The sequence below is a fragment of the Hyperolius riggenbachi genome, chromosome 2 (assembly GCF_040937935.1).
Source record: "Hyperolius riggenbachi isolate aHypRig1 chromosome 2, aHypRig1.pri, whole genome shotgun sequence".
Lineage (NCBI taxonomy): Eukaryota > Metazoa > Chordata > Amphibia > Anura > Hyperoliidae > Hyperolius > Hyperolius riggenbachi.
In genome coordinates this window covers 14383220-14402307 of record NC_090647.1, presented here as the reverse complement: position 1 = coordinate 14402307, position 19088 = coordinate 14383220, and the positions used below count along the sequence as shown (strand labels likewise).

Sequence of the window (19088 nt, the reverse complement as noted above, 5' to 3'; positions counted from 1 at the left end):
TAGGACGTCCCCCGAGGATTCCTCAATTATCACTCTCACCTCTGACCGGCATTAGTACAGGGCATGGATTAAGGCTGGACTTCTGAAATAGGAGTTATACAGAGTAACAAGTTATATGATGGTTTGCCAGAACTTTCTAGGATTTGTAGATACTAAAAAATATAAATATACATTTGCCATATTCAAACACACTTGAAGTGAGATGGGTGTGGAGGCTACCATATTCATTTCCTTTTAAACAATGCACATTCCCTGGCTGTACTGCTGATCCTCTTCCTTTCATACTTTTAACCACAGCCCCTGAACAAGCATGCAGATCAGTTGTTTTAAACTGAAGTGTGACTGGATTAGCTGCATGCTTGTTTCAGGTGTGTGATTCAGACTCTGCTGCAGCCAAAGAGACCAGCAGGGCTGCCAGGCAACTGGTATTGTTTAACAGGAAATAAATATGGCAGCCTCCATATCCCCCTCTCAGTTCAGATTTGACCAAGAGACAGATCTCTCTCTGGTCGAATCTTTGCTGCCCTGTAACACCGCCGCGTTTCAGTGGTTGACACGCATGCTGTTACTACCGCTGCAATTCAGCTGGATTTAAATTGCACCTGAATTTCAGTGGCGGGCGACTGAACTGCAAACGCACTGCCTACCATCTGACAGAGGCCTCAGGATTGGGTTATCCTTTTACAAATGCAGCTGCTCTTGTTCTGTGGCTTTCGTGGGATGTGATTGCTTTGGTGAGTGTGTGAATGAGAACCTGAGAAATGACGCATTTCAAGTGTTTCCAATATACACCCCAAATGCGAGCGTCTAAAGCGGGGTACACACTTTCAATTGTGGTTAGCCAAGCACTGACCAGCTGAACTACCTCCATGTAGTATAGTAGTTCCCATAGTATTCAATATGTATTGACCCTCATACTACACGAAGGTGGTATAATTGGTCTGTGATTGACCAATAATAATTGTAAGTGTGTACCAGGCTTTAGGGACTCAGAGCTGGATTAAATACAACTTTTTATACATATCTGGGGCTTCCTCCAGCCCCACCGTTCTCAGTCTTCTGCAGCTCTGGTACCGGGTCCTTGCCCTTCCGTCAGTCGGAGCCAGTCTATGCAGGAGAAGTGTGCTCTTTGCATATCTCTCCAGCAGCTGCTGCAGAGATACGTAGAGGGCGCACTTCTCTTACCCCAGACTGGCTCCGACTGACAGAAGTGCAGGGACCCGGTACCGGAGCTGTAGTTATACGGCGAACACCACCGTCTTTTTACTCCGTACAGCACTGCGATCTAAGGCAGCACTGTACTGGGGACAGCCATGTGACACGGCTGTCCCCCTGGTAGGCTGAGGGGTGATCCACTGAAGCCTATGACAGCCAATCACAGTGATTGGCTGGCAGGGGGAGGGACTTGAATAAAAATAAAAAATAAAAATCAGCAAATTTATTTAAAAATAAAAGAAAGAAACATTTACAAAAAAATAAATAAACATTGTGGGAGTGATCAGACCCCACCAACAGATAGCTCTGTTGGTAGGGAGAAAAGTGTATGTGTGTGTGTGTGTGTGTGTGTGGGGGGGGGGGGGGGGGGGGGGGAGGGGGAAATCACTCGTATGCGGCCCTGCAGCGAGCCCTTAAAGCTCCAGTGGCCCATTTTGTAAAGAATGGCCTGGTCTTTAGGGGGTTTAAGCCCGTGGTCCTTAAGTGGTTAATAAAGAATAAAGGCCTTGCTGAGAATCCCCTATGGGGAGATGGACTAGTCCAAAACCTGTCAGTTCTGTCAGATTTCTACAACCTACTGTAAGTGACAGCAACATAGGAGAAAAGTAATTTATGGCTCATTTTACTCTGGAAGAAACGTACTTCTTATCTGTGCATGTACACATGTGTTTTAAATTTTACAATTTTCACCATAGTGGTCCTTTAACCGCAACTGTGAACACTCAGTGTACCTCATTACTCCAACAGATGTTCATGCAATATGAGCGCACCATTACAGTATAACTGCTGCTCATAGGCGATGATACTGTCCATTGCATGATATGGGCATAGCTGCAGAATAGCCACCTATTCCAATTACCACCACACTGAATAAACACAAGCACTGCTTATTTCATTTATAGGCCAAAGCAGCTCTTCTTTATTCAGATAAAAACAGGGAACACCAAGAGCCCCAATAGTGTAATTCGTACTGGACAAGGTGGCAATAAGTTTGTATTGCTAGATACTCACAAGTCAGGGTCACCAGCAGGCAACCACTGTAAAGGCAGGTGGGGAGATTGTCCTGACCCCACTCAGGATTAAGAAGTCGCTCTCTGTAGACAGGAAGAAAGGGTAGCAACCCTCCACCAAGGGTGGACTCAAAATTGTATACAATGAACAGAGGCGCCAAAAGTATAAGATTAGATTAAATGAGCTTAAAAACCAACTTAAATGGCAAAATTGAAGGAGGAAGTGGTGGTCTTACCTCCCTCAAGCAGACACGACAACGACTGCAATTCAGACAGTCAAACACATTTATTAGGAACTCCAAAAAGAAATGCAACGCGTTTCGCAGGTTCAACCCCGCTTCATCAGGCAATATAGGGAGGAGTATCCCAGAGGCGCTTAATTTGAATCCTTGTGCAGATTGTTTGATACTCCTCCCTATATTGCCTGATGAAGCGGGGTTGAACCTGCGAAACGCGTTGCATTTCTTTTTGGCGTTCCTAATAAATGTGTTTGACTGTCTGAATCACAGTCGTTGTCGTGTCTGCTTGAGGGAGGTAAGACCACCACTTCCTCCTTCAATTTTGCCATTTAAGTTGGTTTTTAAGCTCATTTAATCTAATCTTATACTTTTGGCGCCTCTGTTCATTGTATACACTTCTTTATTCAGAGAAAAACTGTACGTTATAACCATAAACAAGGAAAACACACAATGAGACGACAATCAGTAAATGGTCAGGGTAAGGCATCCCGGATAAGCACCGCATGAGGAAGGCAGCTATTAAACTGGCCGCCCCCCCACACGCAGCAGCCACATGGGGGAAAGTTGCATGCCTCCACTTAGGGCCCGTTTCCACTTGTGCGCCGGCACTGAGCGGGTCTGTGGGCAGGCAGGCGAATCCCATCAGCCGTGCCATGCCATGCACATGAATTCTGCGGGGGGTTCTGGCCGAATCACTAGGGCAAGCGATTCGGCCGGCGGCACCATAGTCCCCTATGGCAGAGTTTCCCCGCGCGGTTGGCCTGCGGGGAAACTCTGCAGATTCGCGGCCATTTCTGCGATAGTGGAAACGGGCCCTTACAACCAATAATCATTGAAGAACCACGATTGACTGGAGGCATTCACCTAGGCAAATCCTCCTCCAACAGCATCTACCAGACTGACCTCCAGAGACCTTACCCCCCAGATGCAATGGCAAAACCACCAACCAACTCTGTATACCACCAACCAACTCTTTAAAGAGAACCCGAGGTGGGGATATGGGAGGCAGAGGGGACACAGAGCCATGTTCTCTGCCTAATGACATGGCTCTGAATCCACCAACCGCCACTCTATGCCCCCCCACACACACCTTGCTTGTAGAGTTGTGAGACACAGGCTGGAGGCTGGAATGATTTGTCTGTGATCTGTCCTCACAGGAGCAGCTTGTTATTAAGTAAGGATTAAAGCATGCCAACCAAATAGCCAAGTACATTTGTCTGTTTGAGATGTTTACATTTGCTTCCTATCATTGCTGAACTAGTCAGCCTCAATTTCTTCACCTGAGTTAGGCAAAAAATATCTAAGGCTCGCCATACAAACATTCAATTTGATCACCCAAGTGGGCCCCACCAGCCAGCCATCGTGCCCCCATGACCCCCCCCTCCCCCCGAAAAAAAAATTGTAGCTGCAGCTGCCACTGTTTATTGTATATGCTGGACATTATTGTAATTCTCTAGCTGGAAGGCTATTTGAATCACAATTTACAAATGTTCAGCGCACACCCTCATTGATCCAACTCCTTATACTCCAATATACTGTCCATATTCTCATTCCAGCATTAATGCCTCCAAGGTCAGCAGTACCTCCACCATAGACACCCACTAGTGATACACTCACCAGATGTCTTGGCCACTGTTAGACTGGCCAACCACGCTCAATTCCAGTGATTCCCAGGCTCCTCAGGATCCCGGCACCAATTGCAGCTCTATTCCCCTTGATCCTTTTATAAGTTGCAATACCTCAAAGGAAACAAATCCTCACATAGCATAATACTGTCTTCTTAAAATCAAAGTTTATTAAAAGATACACTCACATGTCCAGAAAGTTATATTGCGGAGGTGGACATACCAGTACTCTTGGGAATAGAACCAGCGAGGGTCGGACGACAGTGGAGTCCATAAAGTGTGCCCAGCCTGGCAACGGGGGAGAGCCCGTGGGAAAAAACTCTGTGCGCAATATAACTTTCTGGACATGTGAGTGTATCTTTTAATAAACTTTGATTTTAAGAAGACAGTATTATGCTATGTGAGGATTTGTTTCCTTTGAGGTATTGCAACTTATAAAAGGATCAAGGGGAATAGAGCTGCAATTGGTGCCGGGATCCTGAGGAGCCTGGGATCACTGGAATTGAGCGTGGTTGGCCAGTCTAACAGTGGCCAAGACATCTGGTGAGTGTATCACTAGTGGGTGTCTATGGTGGAGGTACTGCTGACCTTGGAGGCATTAATGCTGGAATGAGAATATGGACAGTATATTGGAGTATAAGGAGTTGGATCAATGAGGGTGTGCGCTGAACATTTGTAAACTGTTTAAAAAGGCTAACCTGAACCTGGTGATAGCGCACCCTATGTGATAAGAACGGCTATAGCGCTTTGACATTTGTGTTCATATTTGAATCACAAACCTGTAATAAGTATTCCTGTCAGAAATTTGTTTTCAAGGCAAGTAACTGAAAGCTTACCAGCCAGGGCCGGATTTAAGCCAAGGCCACATAGACCATGGCCTAGGGCACCACAGGATTAAGAGGCGGGTGGGAAGCAGGCTATACTAGGGAAGGGGGGAAGGTCACCTGGCTACCTATACTGGAGGGGGGATGGTCATCAGGCTAACTTTACGGAAGGGGGGAGGGTCATCTGGCTTCTTATACTAGAGGGAAGGGGGAGGGGTCATCAGGATATCTAAACTGGAGGAGGGGAGGAAGGGTTATCTGACTACCCATATTAGAGGTGTGGTCTATAATAGTGGGAAGGGTCAACAGGCTACTTATGCTGGAGGGAGGGGGAAGGGTCATCTGGACACATAAATTGGAGGAGGGGAGGGGACACCTGGTTACCTGTACTGAAGGGGGCGGCTGCTGACAGTGGTCTTGGGCGGTAAAGAGTAAAAATCCATCCCTGATCCCAGCCAGAGAAGCCACATTGCTGTCATGTTTAGAAGGTCTGTGATGGTCCGTGTCCCTCTCCGGACAGGTGAAGTATAAAGACATCAGTGGGCGGGAAGCATGTGAAAGCTCTTTAGATGATCCTTCCAGGACAGCCAGCTAGATCAGCCTGCATACCAGGAGGTTAAGCTGTAATTGGTCAGCAGTTTGCAACATAGACAAAGAAAGGTACAAGACGTTATATTGTACTTGATGTAGGTGACATTTCATGACATGACTGTATACCCTACATGACACGGTTAAAGAGACACAAGCGAGAAAAAAAATGATTATATAATGAATTGGTTGTGTAGTACGGATAATAACTAGAACATCAGTAGCAAAGAAAATATTCTCATATGTTTATTTTCAGTTATATACTTTTGTTTTTTTTATAACATTGCATCATTCTCTAATATTTGCAGTTTACACATTACACTCAGCATTCTAAATGATTTTACAGAGCACGCTAGTGAACTTTTGAACCCCTTCTCTGCAGAGAAAAAGAAAGCACAATGACTAACAGTTGAGATAACAAGCTTCAGAAGACAGAGCTCTCTGCGACTTTGAAAGTCGTGGAGCTCAATGGTGCTTTTGCATAGATAACAACTGGAGTGTCTTAACTCTTCCTGTACTGGAAACAATATTAGACTTATGTCTCTGCTCCTAATGTTTTATTTCTTAGCAGTACTACACATACACTATTATACACACAGTTCATCACCAGCAGCATTATTATTGGCTGCACAATGACCAATCACATTTTCCTTCCTGTGGTGTCACCAGAGAGTGGATCTCTCACCAGATATCTTTATACAACCCTCCCCTACACATAACACAGCATGGAGGGGCTCAGTGAAGGCAGCAGTGAAGGTGTGGAGGTGTCTGATGGAGTCACACTGGGCATAAAAGGAGATCTCACCGGCTTCATAATCCAGACATATCCAGACTCTATCACTGGGGATCTTGTCAGGTAACCGGATCACTTTACTGTCATGTTTCACTGAATATTGATGACCCCACCTGTCCAAACACCAGGACTTGTCATTGCTCCCAACCATAGACTGCGGCCAACCTTTCCTGACCATACTGGGGTAACACATTCCCACTTTACAGTTATTTGATCTTCCAATGTCCACTAGCCAGTAATGCTGCCCTGAGGAGAAACTCTGGTTGCTTAATACCTGAGGATACTGAAATCTTCCTGCGTTTTGGGGGTGATTCTGGCTTTTACGTGACCAAAGTGCAGTTTTATTATTACGTGATATTTGAAGATAATCACCAGCTGTGTTGACATTCAGCAATATGTCTACATACTTGGGCAGTACTGATGTGAGTTCAGCAGTGATGGGAACTTTGGCCTCTGTACTAGAATGTGGATCTACCTGTGTGTCTTGAATGGTGGAGTTGGGTTGGGGGCGTGGCCTGGATAGTTTAGCAGTGATGGGAACTTTGTCTTCTGTACTAGAATGTGGATAGACCTGTGTGTGTTGTGTGGTGGGGATGGGTTGGGGGTGTGGCCTGGATAGTTTAGCAGTGATGGGAACTCTGTCTTCTGTACTAGAATGTGGATAGACCTGTGTGTGTTGTGCGGTGGGGATGGGTTGGGGGCGTGGCCTGGATAGTTTAGCAGTGACGGGAACTTTGTCCTCTGTACTAGAATGTGGGTATGCCTGTTTGTCTGTATGTTTATGCTCAATTACCTCAGACATGATATCAGATAGTCCTGTGTGTAATGTGTGTGAGATGCCGGCCACATCCAGATCCCCTCCATCATGGAGCTGTTTATCATGTCTGTCCTCCGTGTCACACAAGTCACCTGTGTGTGATTCCTGTAAGACAGTCAGTGGATCAGTCATGTTACACAGCTCCTCAATGTGACGCATCTTCCTGGACAGCTCCTCCTTCTTTACCTCCAGCTGCTTGATGACATCATCATATGGCTTGCACACCCTCTCTGCCTCCCTAGTTACGTCACTCAGAACTCTCTTCTCCAGGTCTTCCAAACGTCTCCTGAGGTCTCTAAACAGGGCAGTGACTCTCTCTGTTTCACCAGCTGCTTTTTCTTGTGCTTTTCTCCTGCGTTCCTCCAGACTCTGGACTCTTTTCTCAGCCTCCTCTGTCTCTGCCATCAGTCTCTGCAGACCTTTTCTCAGCTTCTTCTTCTTTTTCTCAGAGGCTTCATCTAAGGTCTCCACCTGGTGTCCCCGATGTTCTCCATCCAACCTGCAAGACACACAGATACAGGCAGCATCCTCAGTGCAGTAATATTTTAATAGTTCCTTGTGAATAGAACATTTCCTTCTCTCAAAGGAAGTGGTGGGGTCACATAAGACGTGTTCTGGTGCCTTGCTGTGGACTTTCAGATGTTTATCACACAGAGAAGCTTCACACATCAGGCAGGACATAACAGCCGGTACTGCAGAGTGCATACAATAGGTACAACAGACTCCAGCCACCTCCTCTTGCTGAGTAGACAACACATGCTGCTCTGCAATGCTTCTCAGGGAAATATTCTTCTGTAGTCTAGGCCTCACCTTGAACTTCATTCTACATTCAGGACAGGAATAGCCTCCAGACTCCTTCTGTGTATCCAGCACACGATCAATACACCCCCGGCAGAAGTTGTGGCCACATCTCAGGTTTACAGGATCGGTATAAATATCCAGACAGACGGGACACTCCAGCTCCTTGCTCAGATCTGCAGACGCCATCGCTGACAGCAAAACCAGGAAATGAAACTCAAACCAGTAGAACCAGTAGAACAAGTTATGATTGTTTTATATCTCTCGCTCTCTCTCTCTCTCTACAGTACATATAATGCTTTGTTGCCAAACTTCCTAAAATGTTATTAAAAACCATACGGCCTAACAGTCACGATTTGGGTGGGACTTTCACGGTTTGAGAGGCTGGATTCCGGGTCACGGGGCTGCCCCCTTTATGTCCCATGTCAGCCTGATAGAGCTGACAGCACCTTGACTACAAGGCAGCCCCAGCATCCATGTAGACGTGCATTCTCCTGTTCACAAATGGGTGTGATCTTTTCAATACAAAAAGTATATAACCTGGTTTGAGTTCTCTAAGCTGCAGAACAGTAAGATTCCTTTGGCTTCTCTTCCAGAAATGCACTAAACTTAGAATAGACAGTATGAACAGACTGCTTGCTCTGCCATTGTACATAAATAAATTATAGCTCCCAACTGACAATCTTTGGAAAGTGTCCCTGTCCCCCTCTCTTCCTCATTTGTCCCTCTTTCTGGGCCCAGGTACAGATTTATGTAAATTATGTACATAACTACTGAAAAATGAGTTTATTTTAAACAAGGGGTGCCCATTAGGTAGATTTCGCTCATTCGGATTTCGCGAAATGCAATTTCCAAAATTCCAATCGGAAATTGCATTTTCGCTTCGGAATGGGGGAATCGGTAATACAAGTGCGGTAGGCGGATTTCCACCGGAAATCGTGGAAATTTCCGCCGATTTTAACATCGATTTTCTCAAAAACTATAAGGTCTTTTTGAAAACGTGTTTTTGCATCTTGTTCACAAGATTCTGTTTAATAAACCCTGAAAATTTGGTGTTTTTAGGACTTAAGGGGGCTTTGCTATTAACCACTAAAGTTGGCGGATTTTTACTGTAATGTAAAATGCAGAAAATCTACATCTGCCTATTTTCTGCATTTATATTACAGTAAAAATCTGCCGACTTTAGCGGTTAATAGCAAAGCCCCCGTAAGTCCTAGAAACACCACATTTTCAGGGTTTATTAAACAGAATCTTCTGAACAAGTTGCAAACAACGTTTTCAAACAGACCTTATAGTTTTTGCGAAAATCGATGTTACATTCGGGCGGAATTTCCACAATTTCCGGTGGAAATTCTGGTAGCGGAAAGCGGAATCGGTAATTGGCAATGGCGGAATGCGGGTTTACCGCAGAATCGGAAATTGGCATTTCCGACCATCCCTAATCCCGACCCCACTACATTTTCCATGGTGTACTGTATATACTGTACAAATGTGCTCCTAAAATTGTACATGGGTAGATTACTTTGACTTGTTAATTTTTAAAAGTAGCTCACAAGCCAAAAAAGTGTGAGCACCTCTGTTTTAATCTATTCCCTTCCTTTTGATTGATGCTGATATGGATTCATCTGAAAATGGCGCCTGCGAATAATGGCGCACAGTGTTGCCGCTAATCCGTTTGCCGCTTATCGCTATTTAACGTTAAAGCCTTATTGTTATTTAACGTTAAAGCCTTATAGTTATTTAGCGTTAAAGCCTTATAGTTATTTAGCGTTAACACACAGAACCCTCTCTGTACCTATCCCTAACCCCTAAACCCCCCCTGGTGGTGCCTAACCCTAACCACCCCCCTGGTGGTGCCTAACCCTAACTACCCCCCTGGTGGTGCCTAACCCTAAGACCCCCTGGTGGTGACTAACCCTAGGACCCCCCTGATGGTGCCTAACCCTAAGACCCCCCCAGTGGTGCCTAACCCTAACCACAGCCCTGGTGGTGCCTAATCCTAAATACTCCCCTGGTGGTGCCTTACCCTGACCCCCTGGTGGTGCCTAACCCTAAGACCTCCCCCCCCCCCCAGTGGTACCTAACCCTAACCTTGACAGTGTTACATTAAATCCATTCACCGTTTTGCAGTTAAATAACGTCTGCAGTTTGGCTTATGTAGGGCGCTATTGATAAATAACGTTACTGTGTACAATAACGTCTGCTGTTTGGCAAATGAACGGCACTATTGATAAATAACGTTAGTGTGTGCCACTATTGATAAATAACGTTAGTGTGTGCCACTATTGATAAATAACGTTAGTGTGTGCCACTATTGATAAATAACGTTAGTGTGTGCCACTATTGATAAATAACGTTAGTGTGTGCCACTATTGATAAATAACGTTAGTGTGTGCCAATATTGATAAATAACGTTAGTGTGTGCCACTATTGATAAATAACGTTACTGTGGGCCACTATTGATAAATAACGTTAGTGTGTGCCGTTTTTCTTCTTTTTTCCCTGTGTGCCATTATTATGCAGTACTAATGATAAATAGCCATAAGCGTATCTTTTTAATGCGGCGCCATTTATATGCATAGGCGCTGTGCGCCATTATTCACTGATCCGGATTGATATATATGTATTTCTTATTTTCAAACAATAATATGAAGGAAATGAACTGGGATATAGTGGATCAGTGTGGTTTAAAATATATAACACCTTTTTTTTCTCATGACATCTTTTATTGTATGCGTGATAGGGGGTGTGGTTAGGGGCATGGTAAGAGGTGTGGCTTATGTGTCCCTTTTTCTGATCTCAAAAAGTTGGGAGGTATGCTAAAAACTAATCATAAAAACTAAGCAAATCAGAAGATGTATTGCTTCTCATGAAAGTGGATAAATAAGAGAAATGTTTGCATCTTAAAAACTCAAAATTATTTATAGTACAGTGTTTAGGATGGGAACTTAAAATCTGAATGCATATCCATAACATAAAGTTGTATAAAGACGTTTCTAAATGTGCATTTGACAGGAATGTCAGGGTCGGGTTTCTGGACAGGGGCGGCGGGACATGGAAAAGGGAACTCTGTACATGGATGAAGAGCCTGTATTACAGAGGTTGCAAATAAGGAGCAACACATCTGCAACACATGGAAATAGGGAGCTGCTGCCCCAGGGATCTGTATATAACCAAAGGGGCTGCTGTACATGTGTAACCCGTATGATCCGTTAGCGCCAGGCTCCGGCTGAGTGGAATCCACCAGACACTGATTCAGATGAGATTATCAAAGATTTATTTGTAATCTAACAGTGGTCACGGTAGTTGCAATCAACCCAAAACACTTCAATGTCACAACACACCTCCCTTGCACATCAAAGGTCAATAATACACAATCTCTAGTCTTCACAGTCGGTGCACCAGTAAAACCTGCACAAGGAAACGGTTAGTTATATACAAATTATAGTGAGCTACAATAGGTCTTCTTGTACAACAATCAACCACTTTACAGCATATACAGAGCCAAGTCCGAGCTATATTGCTAAGCAAAACCTTGGGGGAAACTCGTTACAGTTCGCAATATGGTACTGAATAGTTGACAGAGTATTGGTTGGTCCAATCAGGACATTCACCTTGCTCCAAGATCTTTTAGACTCTTTAGGTTGTATTTGTAGCACTCAATACACTTTACTCTTAATACCTCCTGTAACGGTTGGGTGTAGCAACTCAGATGTCTGATTATATGGTGATCTGCAGAATCACCAATAATGCAGACGCTATACCCGATTATGTTGTGATCTGCAGAATCACCAATAATACAGGTATAGCTACAAGGATGCAAGTGTGTAGTGCTTGGTGCAACCGTAACTCAATAGTTTAGCTGAACCTTACCAGAGGAGCTGGTAAGGTACTATCAGTACTGGAGACTGTATAGTTTGGATAGGCCTTACCAGAGGGGCTGGGAAGGCACCCACAGAAACAGTACAATAACAAGGAAATCAGGAGAACCTCTCCAGAAGAGCTGGAGGGCACTAGCAGTAATGATAACTGGATAGCTTGGCAAAGCCTTACCAGAGGAGCTGGTAAGGCACTATCAGTTAAGTGACAATCTAATGTGAGCAGACTTTTCCAGAGGGGCTGGAAAGGTATTAGCAGAAGTCGTGACTGTATAGTTTCACTAAACCTTACCAGAGGAGCTGGCAAGGTACTATAGCACACCTCACCAGTGGCGAGGGCCCACTGGTGAGTAGAATGGTCAGACAGGTTAGTTCGGCAACAGAGAGACAGTATCAGTACAGAAATCGGAAGGCAGAAGAGTAATCAGTAATCAGGCAAGGGGTTCTGCAAATTTAGGCAGATAGGCAAAAGTACAGAAACGTAAAGCAATAGCAAAGTCAGAGGTTAAGCCAGAATCATACACAGGTAATCAATAACAATAACAATTCCTAGTCTGGTGTGAAGTCCTTGGTTTCAACATCTGGATACTAATCTAAGGTCTGAGCGCTAACACGTAAGTATTCACGACAGCAGACAGAGACTGAATGGCAAACGAAGGCTTATGAGGAAGAGGGAGACTCTCAGCCACTCCCACCTCGGATTTCTGCCAATCCGAGCGGTGAGAGTCATCCCTGACGTCAGCTAACCGGCAGGTCAGCTGACGCGCCTTCTGCTGGCATAAAGGTCCTGTCTCCGCACGCGCCCGAGCGAGACAGCAACCGTATGAGCTGGCGACAAGACTGCCCTCGGCGTGCTAGACGCAGAGAGCAGAAAACAGGACTGAGTGCAGGGAATGGCGGCAGTGGCAACAGTGGCGGCGGAGACACCCTGCCCGCCCGCAGCCGCCAGGTCCATGATTGTTACACCTCCCCTCTGGATTGGGTCTCCCAAAACAACAAACAAAATCAAGTATAAATCAAATAATCAAAAAAATAAAATATAAAGTGGCCAATGCACCCCTCTATACCATCAACACCACTCTCCTACAATATAACTCTCTTTATGTGCACTTTAAGGCTGAATAAGCTCTGAACTTTGCAACGTTGCAACAATTGTATTCCAACTTAGTTGATCAGGTATCACCTGGTTTCTCCTGCAGTATTCTTTAATATCACAAGATGCAATATAACTCCTCCTCTTCCACTTACCTTCGTGATACTGACAGGTTCTCTTTAGATATCAGACTCTTTGTAATTATGCAGAACACATCAACATATGAAGTTTAACTCTTGACTTGAAACTGACTTGATAGGAATAATGTCTCTATGTAACAGGACCATAGGCAAGCGGGGGCTGTGTCAGCTCAGCAGGGTACTCTATGGAGGCTATGAATGTCTCTCAGTGACAGTAGGGCCTGGACTTTTTATAATCAATAGCAACTTGTCTCACTTTATATCAGCAGATTTCTTCTGCATAAACAACTGTATGCTCAGCACAATGTCTCTGTGACTGTACAGCACTATCACATAGGCAGTCTTTAGCAATACCACTCAGGGACAGAATCTGGGCCTCTTCAGGTTTTGGATTGATATCATCAGCAAGCGTATGGCACTGGCTACTACTGTACACACTTTGTGGCTTAGGTTTGGCTCTCAGGCCTGTACTCATCTGACTGCGAATGTCTTTAGGTCAGGGTTGGTCCAGGTCTGCCGCCTCCGGCCTCCAAGTAGTGTCCGGCCCACTGCCGCTGCCCTTACTGCTTTACTGTGTCTTTCTCTGTATGGCCGCCGCCCACCGGGTCCCCCTAGCTTCCGGGTGACTGTTACGGCCTTTCTCTCTGGTCTGGGCCTCCTCCCCGCTTGAACACACTTGGCTCGAGATCCTTTCTCTTTCACCCCCAGGTGCGATCTGCACTGGCTCTTTCCAGTTTCCTCCGGTTACACTCTTCCAGACCCTGCCCCCAGCGCCTGCGTCTCTCTGACAGGCCATGCGGGGCTCTGGAAAGTCCCAGCAAATTCCCCTACTTTGCATATTGTGGTCGCCTAGCAACTGGTTAGGCGACCTTTCCTTCGCTTACTGGCCCTTCTCATGCGCCGTTTTGGTTCTAGCAGCATGATACTTAGGCTATCATTCATAAAGCATTTCCGCATGTGGAAATGCTAAAAACAGCTGACTTTACCGACCACTCGGCAAAGTCAGCATTCATAAAGGCTCTTTCCTCATGAAAAAATGACACTACCGAGCAGAGTGATAAATCACCGCCTTGTGCGGTGATTATCGGAACAAATGTAGCAAAATGTTAATTCATAAAGAATACCGCCAGCGGTGTCAGGTCGGAAAGTCCCGCTCCCTCTGATGTGGCGATACCAATGTAAGTGAATGGAGACACACAGACCTCCCAGGCAGCTGCAGTAGAGCGGAACACGGAGAAATGTATCAACTCAGCAGCTTCCGTGTCTCCGCAAGCCTACCGCCTGCCTAGCTCGGGGAATCTCCGCACTGCTTCCGCACACGGATACATCTTTATGAATGCCCACCCAGAAGTCTAAAACACCGCCAGCGGTGTTTTTCCGCATTGATTCCCCTTACCGACAGCCTCTTTATGAATGATAGCCATAGTCTTAAAGGTGCCACACACATAGTAATGCTTAAAGGGATACTGTAGGGGGGTCAGGGGAAAATTAGTTGAACTTACCCGGGGCTTCTAATGGTCCCCCGCAGACATCTTGTGCCCGCGTAGCCACTCACCGATGCTCCGGCCCCGCCTCCAGTTCACTTCTGGAATTTCTGACTTTAAAGTCAGAAAACCACTGTGCTTGCGTTGCCGTGTCCTCGATCCCGCTGATGTCATCAAGAGCGCACAGCGCAGGCCCAGTATGGTCTGTGTCTGCGCAGTACACTCCTGGTGACATCAGGGGAAGTGAGGACACGGCAACGCAGGCGCAGTGGTTTTCTGACTTTAAAGTCAGAAATTCCAGAAGTGAACCGGAGGCGGGGTCGGAGCATCGGTGAGTGGCTGCGGCAACACAGGATGTCTGCGGAGGACCGTTAGAAGCCCCGGGTAAGTTCAGCTCATTTTCCCCTGACCCCCCTACAGTATCCCTTTAAGTAATCTGTAACCCTCTTTTGGGGGGGCTACAACGGCTATATGGGCACATAAATGGCAGATGAAATTCAATGTTGACAAATGTAAAGTCATGCAGTTTGGACGTACCAATGGTCTAGCACCATACAAAATAAATGGGATACAGTTGGGGACATCAAACTTGGAGAAGGACTAAGGAGTACTCATCGACAACAAGCTAAATAATCGTACTCAATGCCAAGCCACTGCAGCTAAAGCTAACAAAATTTTGGGATGCATTAAAAGGGAAATAAAAACTCGAGATGCTAGCATAATATTGCCCCTGTTTAACTCTCTAGTAAGGCCACATCTGGAATATGGAATTCAGTTCTGGGCACCACATTACAAAAAAGATATTGCAGTTTTAGAGCAGGTGCAGAGACGAGCTACAAAATTGATGCGTGGGAAGGAAGGTCTCACTTACCAAGAAAGGTTAGATAAACTGGGTTTATTTAGTCTAGAGAAAAGACGCCTTAGAGGGGATCTAATTAACATGTATAAATACATCAGAGGGCAATGTAATAGCTTGGTGGATGAGCTTTTTGTCCCTAGGCCTTCTCAAAGGACTAGAGGACATGATCTGCGCATGGAGGAAAAACGTTTTAGCCATTTATTTAGGAAAGGGTTCTTTACAGTAAGAGTGATTAAGATGTGGAATGCATTGCCACAGGAAGTCGTTATGGCAAACTCTATACCTGCATTTAAAGGGGGCTTAGATGCTTTCCTTGCGTTGAAAGACATCCATGGCTACAATTACTAGGTAATGCCTAATGATGTTGATCCAGGGATTTTATCTGATTGCCATCTGGAGCTGGGAAGGATTTTTAAAATCAAAAACTACAAGATCTTTTTGAAAAATTATTTTTTTTTTGCCTTGTTCCCACAATTTTGGTGACAATAGCATGTATGGGGGCTTTGCTATTAGGCGCTTAATTTGGCATGAAATTATACGAAAATTACCCGAAATTGTAAAATTACAAATCCTGATTACGTTTACAAACAAAATGAATTATGATTTTGCTTGAAATTCCACATTATGATTTTGCGTCGTAATTTGCGAATTAGGATGTGGAATTACGACTATGCTTAATTTGTGCTCATCACTACCTGGAATCCCATCTGGTGCTGCAATGGGATGGATAGCAGAGCTGGAGGAAAATAAAAGAAAGGCTGGACCTTCTACTCTTCCCACTTTACACCCCATTTTACACTGAAAATTGCGTAATTAATACAATTGGGTTTTTTTGTTTTGTTTTTTTGCAATATTCATCCATAAATGTTTTAGTCAGTGTTTGCTTATTGTAAAATCTTTCCTCTCCCCGATTTACATTCACCAGCGATGGTGACATCTTTACTGCTGGCAGGTTCCGCTCTGCAGAATGTTTGTTCACTGACTGACCGGTGAAAATAATAACTGATCTCCCAGAATGCTCTGGGAGGAGAAAGCTGCACCCTAGGCTGTGACATCTTTGGGAGGGCGGGGCTGCGTACAGGAGCGTAACTAGAAATCACTGGGCCCCCCTGCAAAACTTTTAATGCCCCCCTCACACTTTCTACACAGGTAAACTGAGAACCAATGTTGTTCTTAGTTGGCTAGTGTTCACTTTACTGTGTTTTCCCCATGCAGATAAAAATTGACAGCAGTGAAGCACTGTACACATTTTCTCTATCAATTACATTAGCTTCTGTGAAAAAACGTGCATGTTTTCACACATACAGACACACATGGTGTGCAGAATATGCATACAAAAAAAAATGAAAAACGAGTATGCTCCCAGCCTCACCTTATTACACTCACTCTGTCCATCTCTGATTGAGCAGAATTGGTTCTTCAGACTTCTCCAGCATCACAACAGTACACAGCACTTAGGGAGGGGTAGAGAGGCTGGGGCAAGGGCACTGTACACAAGAGCCTACTGCACACTGAAGAGGGACTGTCTACAAATACATTGTATACAAAAATGTGTATGGTTCCTTCTCAGTAGCTGAGCAGATGCAGTCATTATAACAATTGTGCAGAGAGCAGAAAGTTTTTTTTCTTAGTTGTCAGTCTCTCAGGACAGGGCCCCCTGTGCCTCATGTGCCCCCCTGCGGCTGCATCCCTTGCAGGATCTACTGTTATGCCCGTACCAAGATGCATCACATTATAGATATAGGAAGTGTTTTTGATACTGAAACCAGGACAATAAACTAAAGTGGGTATCCTGAAACTACAGGGCCCCTTTAACCAATTGTGTCCAGCTTCATTAGGTGAATTCTCCCAAATGCAAATACAAAGAATAATTACAAAAATATTGAATCCACTTTTAGCATCATCCAAAACAAAGGCCTGCAGTTCAAATTCAATGATGTTTATTTCCTTATACACACAGTCATCAATGATTTCTAGGACAATGTAGCAGAATCTTTATCCGACGTCGGACCTGTTTAGTCCTTACAGCGTAGATAATTGGGTTCATAAGAGGTGGGAGCATCAGGTAGACATTGGCCAACAGAATGATGACAAAAAGAGGGACGGTCTTTGCAAATCTTTGCACCACAGATGAGAGGACAACAGTGGTGTAGAAGACAAGAATGGCACATATATGAGATGCACAGGTACTCAGAGCCTTGACTTGGGCTTCTCTGGATTTCAGCTTAAACACAGCACGAAGAATGAGTACATAGGACCAAACTATGGAGGCCAAGTCCACGGCTACGATAAGCAGAGCCACCGCTAACCCATACAAGCTGTTTATGGTGCTATCTGTACATGCCAGCTTTATCACAGCTATATGGTCACAGAAAGAGTGGTGGATAACATTGTTGTTGCACAATGAAAGTCTTCTGAACAGGATAGGCAACGGCAAGACAGCCCCAATACCTCTCACCACAGAACTCAAACCAGCCAATAACACAACCCGATTAGTCAGAACCGACTTGTACCGGAGAGGGTTGCAGATGGCGAGATACCTGTCAAATGCCATGACCAGCAGCACTGAGGACTCTATGCAGGCAAATGCATGGATGAAAAACATTTGGGTGAGGCACGCCTCAAAGTAAATTTCTTTAGCGTCAAGCCAAAGGACCGACAGCATCTTCGGTGTGGTTAAGTTCGTCAAGACAAGGTCAACTGAGGACAACATAGAGAGGAAAAAGTACATTGGCTCATGGAGACTGCGGTCCACTCTGATGACAAACAAGAGGGTGACATTTCCTATCAGTGAGATCATGTACACCAGGAGGAAGATGAATGCTATGAAGACGTAATAAGGTTCTAGACCGGGGATTCCAAGCAGTATAAAGTGTGTGGGGTGAGACAGCGTTATATTCATCACTTTACTTTTATTTCTGGACTTTTCTTTAACCTGTAGAGGAGAAAGAATCCAGGACAGACCATTATAATTACAGTGGTTTGCAGAATATAATGATTGTCTTCCCTTCTGTGTTCTTCACAAGAACTGGTGATAGTCTCATAAAAGCTCTCCTTTACTATTTCTCAACTCATCTATAGACAGTAAGTTTTCCCTTATTAAAGGGACCCTGTCATAGTATTTCCTGTCAAACAATACTAGTTGCCTGGCAGCCCTGCTGATTTCTTAAGCTACATACTCACCTCGCGACCCAGGAAGGTGGATCCAGAGATGTCTTTCTGGTGATGAGCGCTCCCCAATCCATCTTCCATCCGGCAGGTATGCGTGGGGACACATGTTTTCCTTTGCGGCTGCTCTCCCACCCATGTATGATTGTGGGCTCAGTGCATAGGTGCAAGTACAACCCATGTCTGGGCAGTAACAAGAACCCAGCCATGAGTCAGGGGTGTTGCCAGCCCCAGAGATCAGTGGCACATGCCACGGATCTATTCTGGGGTACCCACAGATGTCACCCAGGCAGTGTCAGAGCTGTGGAGCTGTAGAGCCTCTATGAGGGCATGCTGGGGGCTGTGGTACCTCAATGGCAGGCATGCTGGGAGCTGTGGTGCATCAATAGGGGGTATGCTGGACACTGTGGTGCCTCTAAATAGGCATACTGAGTGCTTTGATGCCTTTATGGGGGCATGCAGGGATCTGTGGTTCTTCTATGGGGCATGCTGGGAGTTGTGGTGCCTGAATGGGAGGCCCGTGGAAGCATAGGAGGGGGTCCACTAAAACGTCAGGA

The 19088-nt window shown here is 45.2% G+C and overlaps 1 protein-coding gene across 1 annotated transcript; it reads right to left on the bottom strand.

The window, feature by feature from the left end:
* Nucleotides 1-17326: 17326 nt before the first annotated feature.
* Nucleotides 17327-18265, bottom strand: LOC137544609 (olfactory receptor 52K2-like). Its single transcript, XM_068265704.1, has one exon. It carries the CDS (start codon nt 18263-18265, stop codon nt 17327-17329), a length of 939 nt encoding a protein of 312 aa, XP_068121805.1.
* Between the last annotated feature and the right edge of the window lie 823 nt (nt 18266-19088).